The sequence below is a fragment of the Orycteropus afer genome, unplaced genomic scaffold, assembly GCF_000298275.1.
Source record: "Orycteropus afer afer isolate SDZICR_OR568_19922 unplaced genomic scaffold, OryAfe1.0 scaffold00009, whole genome shotgun sequence".
NCBI classification, from domain to species: domain Eukaryota; kingdom Metazoa; phylum Chordata; class Mammalia; order Tubulidentata; family Orycteropodidae; genus Orycteropus; species Orycteropus afer.
Window position 1 is genome coordinate 18,143,605 of NW_006921596.1, and position 12,458 is coordinate 18,156,062.

The following is a 12,458-nucleotide window of genomic DNA, read 5'->3' on the forward strand; positions in this document are numbered from 1 at the left end:
TGGTGAAAGGGCTGGAGGGAGGCAGCATGTTTGGCCTTGCAGTAATAGGCCTTGGGTTACTGCTGTCTTCCTCTTGTGGGATTAGAGGAGGTCAGAACATGTGGCCTCCTTGCCGTTTTTGCACCATCTTAGCCCACTTCTCTGGTGTGTATTTTTATGCTGTTCTGGGGCATGTGCAAAATGCAAAACTATACATGCCTCTCCCCAATGAGGTAATAAACTACTGAAAGCAAGGATCCCCTCATCCTTTTCTTTTAAATCTTGTATTTTCTATACCGCACAGCTTAAGTGGAGAAGGAATATGAAGATAGCTAAGACGCCTAGAAATTAAGATGGCAAACTGTGAGCAGGAAACCAAACCAGCTGTCACTAAGCCAACTGACTCAGGGCGACCCCATCTCTGTCACAGATTACATGTGCGCTCCACAGGGTTTTCAATGGCTGACTTTTCTCATGAACAGATCATGAGGCTTTTCTGCAGTGCCTCTGGGTGGACTTGAACCTCCAACCTTTCAGTTAGCGGCTGAGTGTGCTAGCATTCTGCATCACCCAGAGGTCCCAACAGGAGACAGTCTGGCAGCACAGGGGAGAGACTAAGGGACGGAGGACACCCCACACAACATCCCAAGGCATGACCAAGGTGAAAGCTCTGCTTCCTCTGCTAGGATCAGTCAAGCCTGGGGGCACAGAGAACCCACAGGTCCTGAACAGAACACAGTCTCATCTGGCCTGTCACGGAGCTCCTACTTATGGAAAAGATGTCCACAGGGCAGCTTCCTTGCAGCCTGCATGGAGTCCCAGCAGATTGCGCAGTCATCATTATTGACAGCCAGCTCCTCTGGAGTTGCAACTGCAAACCTATAAAAACAAACAAACAGAGCCCAGCAGGAATCCATCAATTCCACACATACACAAGCACTTGTCTATGGAGTTCACCTTTATACAGCATAATTAATAGGTAAACTATGTTCAGTAATAAACTTCCAACAATCAAAAGCTTTCTTTACATAGCCAGTTAAAGTTTGAGAAATTTGGATATAACTTTATCTTAATAATGACTGTCTGTGATGACTCAAGGGAACATTTGTAGGCAAAGCAGAGGAAGAAAACCCCCAGAGATCCAAACTGTTTCCCTGGACACAAACAGGGCACATATTAATCTTGCACCTTCAGGCTTGGTTTAGCCTCAGGTTGGCAAGTGAGTGCCTCCTTCAGTGAGGTTAAGTGTGTTTGTGTGTGTGAGTATGCATATGTGTAAGAGATAAATGAATCCCCCCTTCACAAAATAAAAAGAACAGAAATCCAAGGAAGCATCCATTTGATAAAAATAAGATAATAAAAGCTAGTATTTATTGAGGACTCTACGTGCCCAGATCACTCTATCACATGCATTATCTGTTCAAACTCCCAAAGTTCGAGGGAGAAGGTTCTGTTACCATCCTTATTTCAGAGATGAAGTAACTGGGGTGCAGAGTGTTACATAAATTGTCCCAAGTCACAGAGCAACCAGGTGGGATTCACACCTGGGCAGTCTGACCCCAGAGCTGGTACTCTTCCCCGCCCTACTAACAGTTTACAAGAGCAAGTTTGTGCTAAGTTCTGATGGGGTCTGGCTCCGTTATTACTGAAAAGCTGAAACAAGTAAACTGGGGAACAGTTGGCTCTTGCTTACTTACCTGGCTTCCATGTTTCCAACCACACGCAAATAGTTCTTGTGCCGACGGATTCGACGCTGTACCTCATGAAACAGATAGCGCAGCTGCATAAAGATCACCAAGCTGGCCATGGATAACCAGATGTTGCCAAATAACTTTTAAAAAGAGAAAAAAAATAAAATACACAATAAAAATGAACACAAACTTGCTAGTGAAGAGTGTGGTATTAATTACATTTATACATTTATTATACCTAATAAATACTTATTATATTTACCATATAATAAATTTATGTAATTATATAATAAATATTTACATTAAACATTATGTATCAAATATTATATAACCAAAAAAAAACAAACTCACTGCCTTCGAGTCAGATCTGACTCACAGTGACCCCTCCTTGGGTTTCTGAGGTGGTATCACTATGGAAGTAGATTGTCCAACCTTCCTTCCAAGGAGCGGCTGGTGGGTTTGAACTGCCAACGTTCTGGTTAGCAGTCAAAAGCCTTAGGCACTATACCACCAGAGCTCCTAAATATTATATATTAAGTATAAATAATAAATATATATTGATTACATTATTGTATTTACTATGTAGAATAAATGACAATGTAAGTATTACATGTCATATGAGTTACATATTCCCCCACCGGGTATTTTGTTCATTTCCAAATTTTCTTTTATATAACTGCATGGATGAGTATCTTTTAGCATAAAGTTTTTTTCCCCCAGTGGACTATTTCTGAGAGTTGTTCAGGAATACAGAGAAATGGAGCAGAAAGTACACGGAGTTATATGCTTCCTCTCACCCTGCACACTGTTTCTCCAATTTATATCTTGCATTTATGTGGAATATTGTTTATAACTGATGAACTAATATTGATACCTTATTATTAACTAAAGTCCACGGTTTACATTAGGGCTTATTCTTTGTGTTGTACAGCCCTATGGGTTTTGACAAATACAAAATGTCATGTCCACTGCTATCACTGTCTCTTTACTTTTGCTTTTTCTAGAATGTCCTATAGTTAGAATCATATAGTATGTGCATAAAGCTTTTTAATTTCTGATTATTTCCTTAGGAAAGATTCCTGATTATTTTATTTTATATAATATTGTAAGTTTGAAGGTTAATTACATGGGAAATGATATTTAATTGTTAGGTGAAGAAAGCAGGACAAAACTACTTTAAGAAAACTGACATGTGATCAGAAAAATACGTAAAGATATGATATAGCAAACAAGAGAATACAAATATAAATATCTGTAAATATCCCATTATGGGAGCTGGCTTAAAAGTATAGGTAACATGGGAGAATGTTCATAATACATTAGTTAAAAAAACGCTAGCTATATGTCCAAAATATGTTCTCAATTAATTTAAGAATGTACATATTTGTATATACAAAGAAGTTGTTGTTGTTGTTGTTGTTATATCCTGTCGAGTCAGACCTGACTCACAGCAACCCCTCCTTGGGTTTCTGAGGCGGTATCACTACAGAAGTAGATTGCCCAACCTTCTTTCCAAGGAGTAGCTAGTGGGTTTGAACTGCCAGCCTTCTGGTTTAGCAGTCAAGTGCCTTAGGCACTATGCTACCAGAGCTCCTAAAGAAGTAGTAAATATAAAAAAATATTAAAAGGTATCTCTGTGCATTTGTTTTTCCCTTTTTTGAGTGTCTTTTTTTTTTTTTTAATACAAAAGTAATACGTGCTTATTCTTTTTTTGTTGAAAGTATGTTTTTAAGGTCACTTTTATAAAGTAGACTAGAAATGTACTATGTAACCCAGTAATTTTTATACACCACAGAAAATATGGGGAGAGGTAACCCCTTAGATCCATGCTAAAGAATTCCTCTTGACCTTGGTAGCATAGCTAACTACATCTCCAGGAGGGTACACGTGCCTCCAGAGACGGGCACCAGCCAAAGCGGCTCTGTGACACTGCTGTACCCAGTGCAGAAAGAGGGGATGCAGGGCTGCATTCGGTTTGTAGTCTTTTAAGTGGCTCATTCAGATCTTAGTCCAAATGTTTCACTGGTTAATGTACTAACTAGGGTTCCTGATTCTGAAAAAAATGAGCTGTCAGAGGGAACTTACCAACATGTGAATATGGTGCATGAGGTCCAGGGACAAGAGAGTGAGCTCCATGACAAAATCTGTGTAATAGACATATGTTCCCTTTCCCTCCCATGTCCCCTCATGGTTGAGGTCCCAGAGGTGAATTACGTATCTGCAATGAATAGAGAAAGCACCTTAATAATTAACTATGGCTGAATTTGGTTTAAACATGATACAGTCTAGTAACATCTTCACATATTTATACATTGTATCTTTTAAAAAACACTATTGTGTTTAAGGTGAAAGTTTACACAGCAAGTTAGGTTCTCATTTAACAATTTCTACACAAATTATTCAGTGATACTGGTTCATTTTTTCACAATGTGTCATCATCTCATTCATTCTGTTCTGGTTGTTCTATTTCCAGTACTCTAGTTTTCCTGCCCCCTATTTTCTCATCTTTGCTTCAGAGTAATCTTAGATCATTTAGTCTAATAGAGATGATTTTTTTAAAGGAAACTGTTATTCATAGATGACATTCTTCATTTTATGTTATTTCACTAAAAGGTGACCTCAAGGGACAATTTCAGTTCAAAGTTTAAAGAGTATCTCAGGGCAATAATCTCAGGGAGTCCTCTGGTCTCAACTGGTCCAGTAAGTCTGTTGCACATTTTTCTCCCATTCTGTCAGGATCTAAACATTGTATCTTAACATCAACCCCATACAGTAGATCTCAATCACCTGCCTCCCAAACCCCTACTCACCGTAAAATCACATGAGCAGTCCTCACTGTCACAAGAAGAGACTGTTAAAAAAAAAAAAGATATTTTTTGTCTTTTTAATAAAACTTAGGACTGCTCAAGCCAAATGTACTTTTATAATGTAACAGAAGACAGAATCTCTCAGTTCAATGAACAAAAAGCAGGTTGTTCAAGTTGACCAACCATTTTATTCCCTCTGCTTCAAATTTCCATGGGATATTTTATGACCTAGAAATGCATCTCCTATTGAGCCTTTTCCTACAAATGAGTGACAATCAATTATACCTATCCACCCCCTGGGAAAGCCTACCACAATCCCGGGGGTCTTCCTAATAGTCTGGCAATCGCTTCTATTTTATACGGCACTGTATCACAATCATCAATTCCCTAGAGGGCTGTTTTGAGACTTGGGCACTCTACCCCCCAAAGCAGAGTGCTGGGTACGACTGTCTAAAAACGAGTACCTGCTCTCTAGCTGAAGTTCTGTGCACTCTCCTCTGTCCACACACAAGGAAAGATAATGAAATCAAACACAAAGCAAGCTTTGTGTGGTATCTGGTATTACAGAAATTTGGGATTAAGAAAAATTTCTTCTTAATTTTCCAAAGTAGACTGTTAATTTATGTTGGTGATTAAAGAAAAGTATCATTTTATAAATGAAAAACACTTTATAAATGGAGCTAAAGAATATAATTTAGTTCAAAATATGAAATGTGTAACATGATAGATTATCTTTAAAAATAATGAACTAAAATTAAAATTCAAAGTATGTCCTAATAAGCCTAATTTTTTTCAATTTGGCCTAAGCTTACTTGAAAATTAGATATAACCAAAAAGCGAAAGCACAGTACCATTCCAATGGTAATTTATAATAAAATGTATATAAAGCTAACTAACATAAATTGGTATAAATATCATTTGAAATAGATTTTTTAAAGGAAAAATATAAACTTTACACCTTTTATACACAGAAAAGTATTCAACCAGGATTACAAATGTTCCTATTAAGCCTTTAAAGATCTCTTTTTTAATTTTACTTATACTACTATATTTATACCATGTCAACACTATCAAGCAAACATAAAATTCACCCCTATTCTAACAAACTTCCAATCAGTAGGTCAAACTGAATAAATGCTTTGATATTAGCTAATTAGCTTTAATATACTGAGTATTTCTTTTTTTTTTTTTTCATTAATAATAGCGATTATAGGCACTAAAAAGGTATTTTGCCTTTGGACATAAGAAAAACAAATATAGCCACTGAATATAAGCACATACAAAAAAAGTTCATTCCTATTGAAGAGAAATTAGTATTTTCAAAAACAGTGCACAGAAGTCAAACTTTTCTTCCATTTTAAGATATTCATGGATATCTCAGATATCTGTGAATAGTTCCTTCAAAATAATGAACATAGTTTACATAGTTACTACATTACTCTTTAAAATCTCAATTTGTGCTCTATATGAAAAATATTATAGATGATTTATTTATCAACACAAATCATCATTCACAACATCTTAAGGGGAACATACTTCCAGCTTTGGACTCGGAGGGCCCGGCCTGCACCACTGGCCACTCTGGAGCCTGAGCGTCATTTCACCCTTTAAGCCTCAATGCCCCGACCCATAAACAGGAGGAATAAAATGAGCAAATTGTAAAGTACTTAGCACAATGTCTGACATCTAGAAAGTACTACATCTATAAATGCCGGCAGAAATTAATTATTTTCATTAGGTTGTAGCAAGGATTACATGAAATAGCAACAAGAAAAGCATTCAGTTCTAGTACTTGATACAATATAGGAACTCAATAAATGCTAGTTAAAATTAAAGACCAAATAAATAGCCATCAGTCACTTCATGGGTGAAAACAATCTGTCAATAATCCTCCAGCTTCCCTGGAAATATCCAGGACTATAATCAGAGCAAAAACCTGTGTCCATATCTTACCTCTGCAGCCATGAAAGCTAATGTGTGCATCCCATGAGTGTAGCCTGTGATGCAACAGACAACAGCTAATCCACAGCAGGCAAGCAGCATAGCAATCAAGAGAGACAGGACTCGGCCGTGGCTACTCATCGGTGTTGTGGGAGAGAAGGAAAGCTGAAATGTACAAAACAGGGCAGGAAGCTCATTCTTCTTCACGGAGCCATTAAAATTTCACTGAGAACGTCAAGCAAGGTTAATCTTGATTTCTCTGCTGGGGGTGAGGGAAGCTTGTCTGTGTAAAGCACAGAACAGCATCCCATTACCACATGGACAATAATCTTCCAAGCTCCCTAAATCTGAGTATGAGCTGATGTTTAGAAATCTTTGTAATTTAACAAATATAAAAATATACACGATGTTTTCATCTCATATTCTCAAAGACTGCTACCATCAGCATTATAAACCTTTGGAAAACCGTCTGAGGGTGTGCAACTCTATCCTTTACTATCCAACAGGACTTAAGAGAGTGGCACCTGCCTGTCTTTCTTCTTTCAATCTTGCTCTAACCCTTCTCCCCAAAACTCAACTGGAGGCCAGTCCTAGTCTGTTTAGGACAGGACAACTGAAATATAATTAGGGTGCAGATTTTCTCATGATGATATGTTACGTTAAGCAATAGCTTAGAAAAGAAGGCCTGGAGCTGTGAATCCTGGGGAAGTAGGTGTAGATAACAAACCAGTTTGGGAGGTTAAAGTCTCCCAAGGGTGACCTGGGATGGGGGTTGAACTGTGAAAGAGTTTAAGGCTTCGAGAGTGCAATTAACTCACACAGAGGTGCAAGGGCTACCTGGCCCATGAGGACTGGACAAAGACGGGCAAACAAGGCCCTAGAGTCGCTTTAATCAAGGGGCAGCACGCTGCCTGGGACTCAGGAGATGAGACCAGGGGCACTGTGGTGAGGGTTCACCTGCACAGTTCTGATCTGAAGCCGAGAGGCAGATCCTGTACTCAGGATCCTCTACTGTCTTCTAGAGATCAGTTTTTATGCCATACATACACACAGATCATTGCACCATGACTGAGTGCTCTGAGCAGATGCGCTGACCCCACGTGGGCACTAAGGTAACACCCTATGGGGTAAGGGAAAGCACTTCCCAAGGAGACTGCAGTGCAGTAAATTACTTAGTATGGCTTTTCTAACCCATAAGTCATTGTAAATTCAGTGGTGGAATGAGCAACTGAGGAGCTCTTAATTGTAAAGGATATCCACCTGGGTTATTTCCGTTGGGCGTGGCACAATGCAATGTTATGGGAGGTTCACTCTCAGGTGCTTAGAGTTCTGATGCTATGATTGGCTAGTTTGGCCACTCTGCCAACCTCAAAAGGAGGCCTCCTAGAGGCAGAATCTCTCTCTGACTGCTGGTTGAGGAAGATGTGCTACTGAAAGAGACACACGCTCCTGGAAGAGACACGTGCTGCTGGGAAAGAGACGCAAGAGACACGCGTTGCTGAGGAAGACACCGAGGGACATGCACTGCTGGGGGAGAGACTGTGAGAGACTTGGCTGAGAGACGGTGGGCTGGGAGAGAGACTGAGCGTTTTTCCTGAACTTGAATTGTAGCCTGGTGCTCCCCTAATAAACTCCATAATCTGTGAGCTCTGTGTGGCCACTGCAGCGAATTATCGAACTCAGGAGAGAGGTGGTGGTGCTTTGGGAGGAACAGTTGGTGAAAGGGCTGGAGGGAGGCAGCATGTCTGGCCTTGCAGGAATAGGCCTTGGGCTTTTGATGGTGATTCTGCCTTCCTCTTGTGGGATTAGAGGAGGTCAGAACATGTGGCCTCCTTGCCATTTTTTGCAGAGACCCTGATCCTGAATCCCTGAGCTGCTGCACAAAGTCCCTGGAGAATCAGGCAGCAGGTCCTTGATCCAGGAGCCTTTCCCTTAAGCACTACCACAGGCACGCCTGCTGCGTTTCATTCCTACCACAGAACTCAAACACGGAAAACGGATGACTGAGCAAGCAGAGAACTGGCTAAAAACTCACATATTCAAATCGGTCCTTGCACAGCTGAACCATCAGATGCAGAAAGACAAGCCCAGCAAACCAGAGGCACCACATGACCACCTCTTCCACTGTCTGGACATTCAGCACTCCAAAAATGAAAATGAACTTGTAGAAAATAAAATTCCAAAACTTGTCTTTGAGGTGCTAAAAGGAAAAAAAAGTTTATATAGGTAAGTACCATCACACCTACCTCAGTTTGGAGAAGTTAATGTAACAAAAGCTGGTTGCTATGGAAATAATATTTTGCACTTAGCTTTCTAATAATTTTCCACAAGAAAACAGAAGGCAAAGAAAAAAGGGAGCACTCTGAAGAAGAACAGAAGTAAAGCACCCAGAAATACTCTGTAGACTTTGGAATGTAACCTGAATGGAACGGGAATCGTTGTCGACACTTTTTTCCAGCCATTCAAAAGGGCAGTGGACCCTGCAGAGCAGAGCTCTGCTCTAACACACACAGTTCCATGAGGTGGAGTCAACGCCACAGCAACTAGCTGCATGGTGTTTCACTTAAAAAACCTGAAGCAAATACAGCAAAATGAGAATATTTGATCAAGATTGATCGGGGGTGGGGGGTGGGGGGGTGGATTTCATCATACTGTTTGCTGTATCTTGGATGACTGAATCATTTTATTATAAAAATACTATTTTAAAGTTTCTAAAGAGAGTAGTGATATTAGTCTAGTACCTGTGTATTAAGAAATCAAAAGACCTTACATTTTTAACACACAACAGGAAAGAATCCAAGAGCTACAAGTACTATTTATAATACTTCTGCTCTCTAATCCAGGTTAGACTTTGTTTTTCATCTAAAAAAAAATAAAATTCTCCAAATTAAAAAATAATAAATACATGCTTATTTACCAGCCCAAATAATGAAAAAGTACAAAAGAAAACGCCCCACCATTTTTTCTGCATTTCTCTAGTCTCTTCCCATGTACAACCACACTCGTTTTTGTTCTCTACTTTCTTTCCCTTACCATCTCATAAGAGCTTTACCTCACCTGTGAGTATCCTCTGAATATAATACCACTGTAATAGCTACAGCTGAATAATGAAGCTGTTTTTTCCACCAGTCAGAAAACATGTACTGAATATCTATGCACCTATGCATTCGTACTTCTTCAGCATTATTAAATCAAAGTACAAACATTTGTGAATGGTTTTTCACACATACTTTCCTTCAGCAGCTGTGTAAGTGTCTACTCCCACCAGTAGTGTGTAAGTGCATGTTTTTCCTGCACTCTTTGCTACACTGAGGACTTCCAGTTTAAAAAAATCTTTACAATCCTGCAAAAAAGGGCAAGAAAAAGGGTCTAGCCCCACTGGATATTAAATATACTATCAGGTTATCTATGGGGTTGGGTAGGAAGTAGGTGAAGAGGATAAAGATAGAAGCCCCACTTCTGAGTCCACTTCCTCTGTATCATTTTGAACCATGCAAATACTTTACAAATTCACAAAAAAAGAGGAAAAAATAAAAAGCAAACCCTGAAGCTGAATACAAACAGAAATAAATGGACCCAAATATATATCAAATTTATAACTTAAAGAGTTATTTCAAGAATTTCTGCACACTACACTCTGACTATAAATCCTTTGTACAGTCAGAGAACAAAACAAAAACTGGAAAGAAAATCAGAAGTATTCCCTAGCTCTGACACCAAAAGGGCAAAGACAGCCCAGTAGCAATGAGCACATATTGTTAGTGGAGCTCTTGGTTTCTGAATACCACTACCAATAAAATGAACAGGAATCCTTGGTGAATGTCTGTTTCCAGATCACAGGCAGGGAAAGTACAAGGTGAGCATAGGACATTTTATGTCCTGGTTTTAAACTTTCTGTGCTATGTCTTTGAGCATCTCTGTTTTTTAATTTTCAAATCTATAAAATGGGTCTTACAACAATAATAATATATATCATAGGACTCTTGGGGAGAGTAAGTAAGTCAATATATGTTAAGTGGGTAGACAAGTGACTGGTACATTAAGTGCTTAAAAAACTAAAAAGTCTTTGCTTGAAAACTCCACTTAACCTTTTAATATTCCATTTTAGAATTCCATGTCTTTGCCTCTAGCATGACACTGTTTCTTGAATTTTAAACACCCACAGAGCAAAGACGTTTTTAGTCAATTCTGTACAGTTCTAACCAAAAATGGTGCTTAATAAATGATACTGGATGACATGAGTCATAATATAAGTTAACACAGAACAACATGAAAGATTGATCTATCCTGGAAAAAACTGAGAGCGTAAAACAAACATGCCCGATATGATTACCTGTAGATATTCTTAAAAATCTCTCAAATACTCTAGGTTATGCTTTCTGTTCATTTCAACCTGATGGCTAACATTTTAGGGAAAAGCAAGTAATGAACAAGGCCCACTAGTGCCAGGTCAGTTATCAGATGGCCTAATCAGTTTCTGGCTCACAAATTAAAAATTGTAAGAAAAAAAATTTTAATGGAAGAAAAAAGAAAGTACCAAAAGAAGCTTTGTATCCTACCAAAAAAACCTAAGTTCTACTGGCCACATCTGAAAGACCTCTAGTATGATATTTTACAAAAAGTACTTAATACTCAGTAATGAAAAATCTCTGGGAAAACAAGAATCCTGCTCAGATAGCATTCAAGGGCTCAACCACACAGTAACCACATATCAGCTCTAATTTAGGACTTAGATTTGAAAAGGGCAGGTTAGGAAAGACTAGAACACAGCCCTTGAAAAAAGGGTAAAGCCACTGTTGTACGTTCAATGTAGTTAATTCTTGTGTCTTATCACTGGGACAAAATAGTGCAAAATACAGGGTTTTTTTTTCAGTTGTTGTTTTGATGGTCAGTTCTATATCCTTATTTTAAAACACACCATTCTCCACTAAAATTCTTAGGGAACTGCAAATCTGTAAAATAATTCTTTATTGAGGAAAGTCCTCTGCCCAGATACACTGGGAGAGTCATGCCCCAATGCCAATCTCACCTAAAACTAGAACTAGCCACTTAAGTTTCTCTCTGTAAGCCAACGAATCTTAATTTACTTTCCAAAAGGAAAAAAAAAAAAAAGTCACTCAATAAATTCTTTTGGAAAAGAACCCATATTCTAAAGAGTGGTATTTATGATTACTCAAACTGGAACAAATCAATGCTCTTTTAAAAACTACATTCATAAAAGTCATGGGGAAAAAAAATAGCTATGAAGAACAATATTGGTACAACTAGCTACACTGAATATGGACTGTGGATAAAAGGACTGTATCAGTGCTAAACTTCCTGATTCTGCTAATGTGCTATAGTTATGTAACACAATGTCCTTGTTCTTAGGAAATACACACCGACATATCTGAAGGTTAAATGGATCGGAAAAAATATGCATTTAGACAATGGTCCTATAAATGTATTTGTATGATCTGTAAGAATTCCCAGGTGTATAGTAGAGCTGAAAAGGCACAAAGTTGTTGTCACTTCTTGGTCACAGCCAGCTACCCAGAGTGACTGAGTAGCTGAACCAGTGGACGCAGGACCATAGTCACAGGGGACATCAAGCTCAATTGGCAAAACATACTACACAAAGCATTGTTCCACCTCCTACTTTGGCGAGTGGTGACTGGGATCTTAAAAGCTTACAAGGAGCCATCTGGATGCAACAATGGGTCTCTCCTCGTCCAGAGCAAAGAAGAATGAAGAAATCCAAAAATTCATGGAAACAATTAGTCCTAGCAACTGGTACACCATGCGATCCACAGCCTATACGACTATAAGACCAGAGGAACTAGATGGTGCCCGGCTAGCACTGTCAACCACACAGAGGAGGATCTATGTAGGAGATACTGGATAGAGACAGAGAACAATGTGGAACAAAACCCAAAATCATTTGGCAAAAAAAAAAAAAAAGAGAGGGGGACCAGGTTTGCTGGTCTGATAGAGCCTGGTGAAACCACTGAGACTATGGCCCCTAGTTGCCCTTCAGGTCTGGAATTGAACCCACACCTGT

At 38.9% G+C, this 12,458-nt stretch overlaps 1 protein-coding gene across 1 annotated transcript in view; it reads right to left on the reverse strand.

Moving 5' to 3' along the window:
- AMFR (autocrine motility factor receptor) overlaps positions 1–12,458 on the reverse strand; it is a 61,747-nt gene that overhangs the window by 26,195 nt on the left and 23,094 nt on the right. The window contains exons 3-8 of the mRNA XM_007947194.2: positions 8,454–8,618; positions 6,431–6,583; positions 4,481–4,521; positions 3,756–3,888; positions 1,677–1,810; positions 748–858 (exon numbers count right to left, since the gene is read on the reverse strand). Coding sequence (XP_007945385.1) covers positions 748–858; positions 1,677–1,810; positions 3,756–3,888; positions 4,481–4,521; positions 6,431–6,583; positions 8,454–8,618 — 737 coding nt within the window. The remainder of the gene's footprint in view (positions 1–747; positions 859–1,676; positions 1,811–3,755; positions 3,889–4,480; positions 4,522–6,430; positions 6,584–8,453; positions 8,619–12,458) is intronic.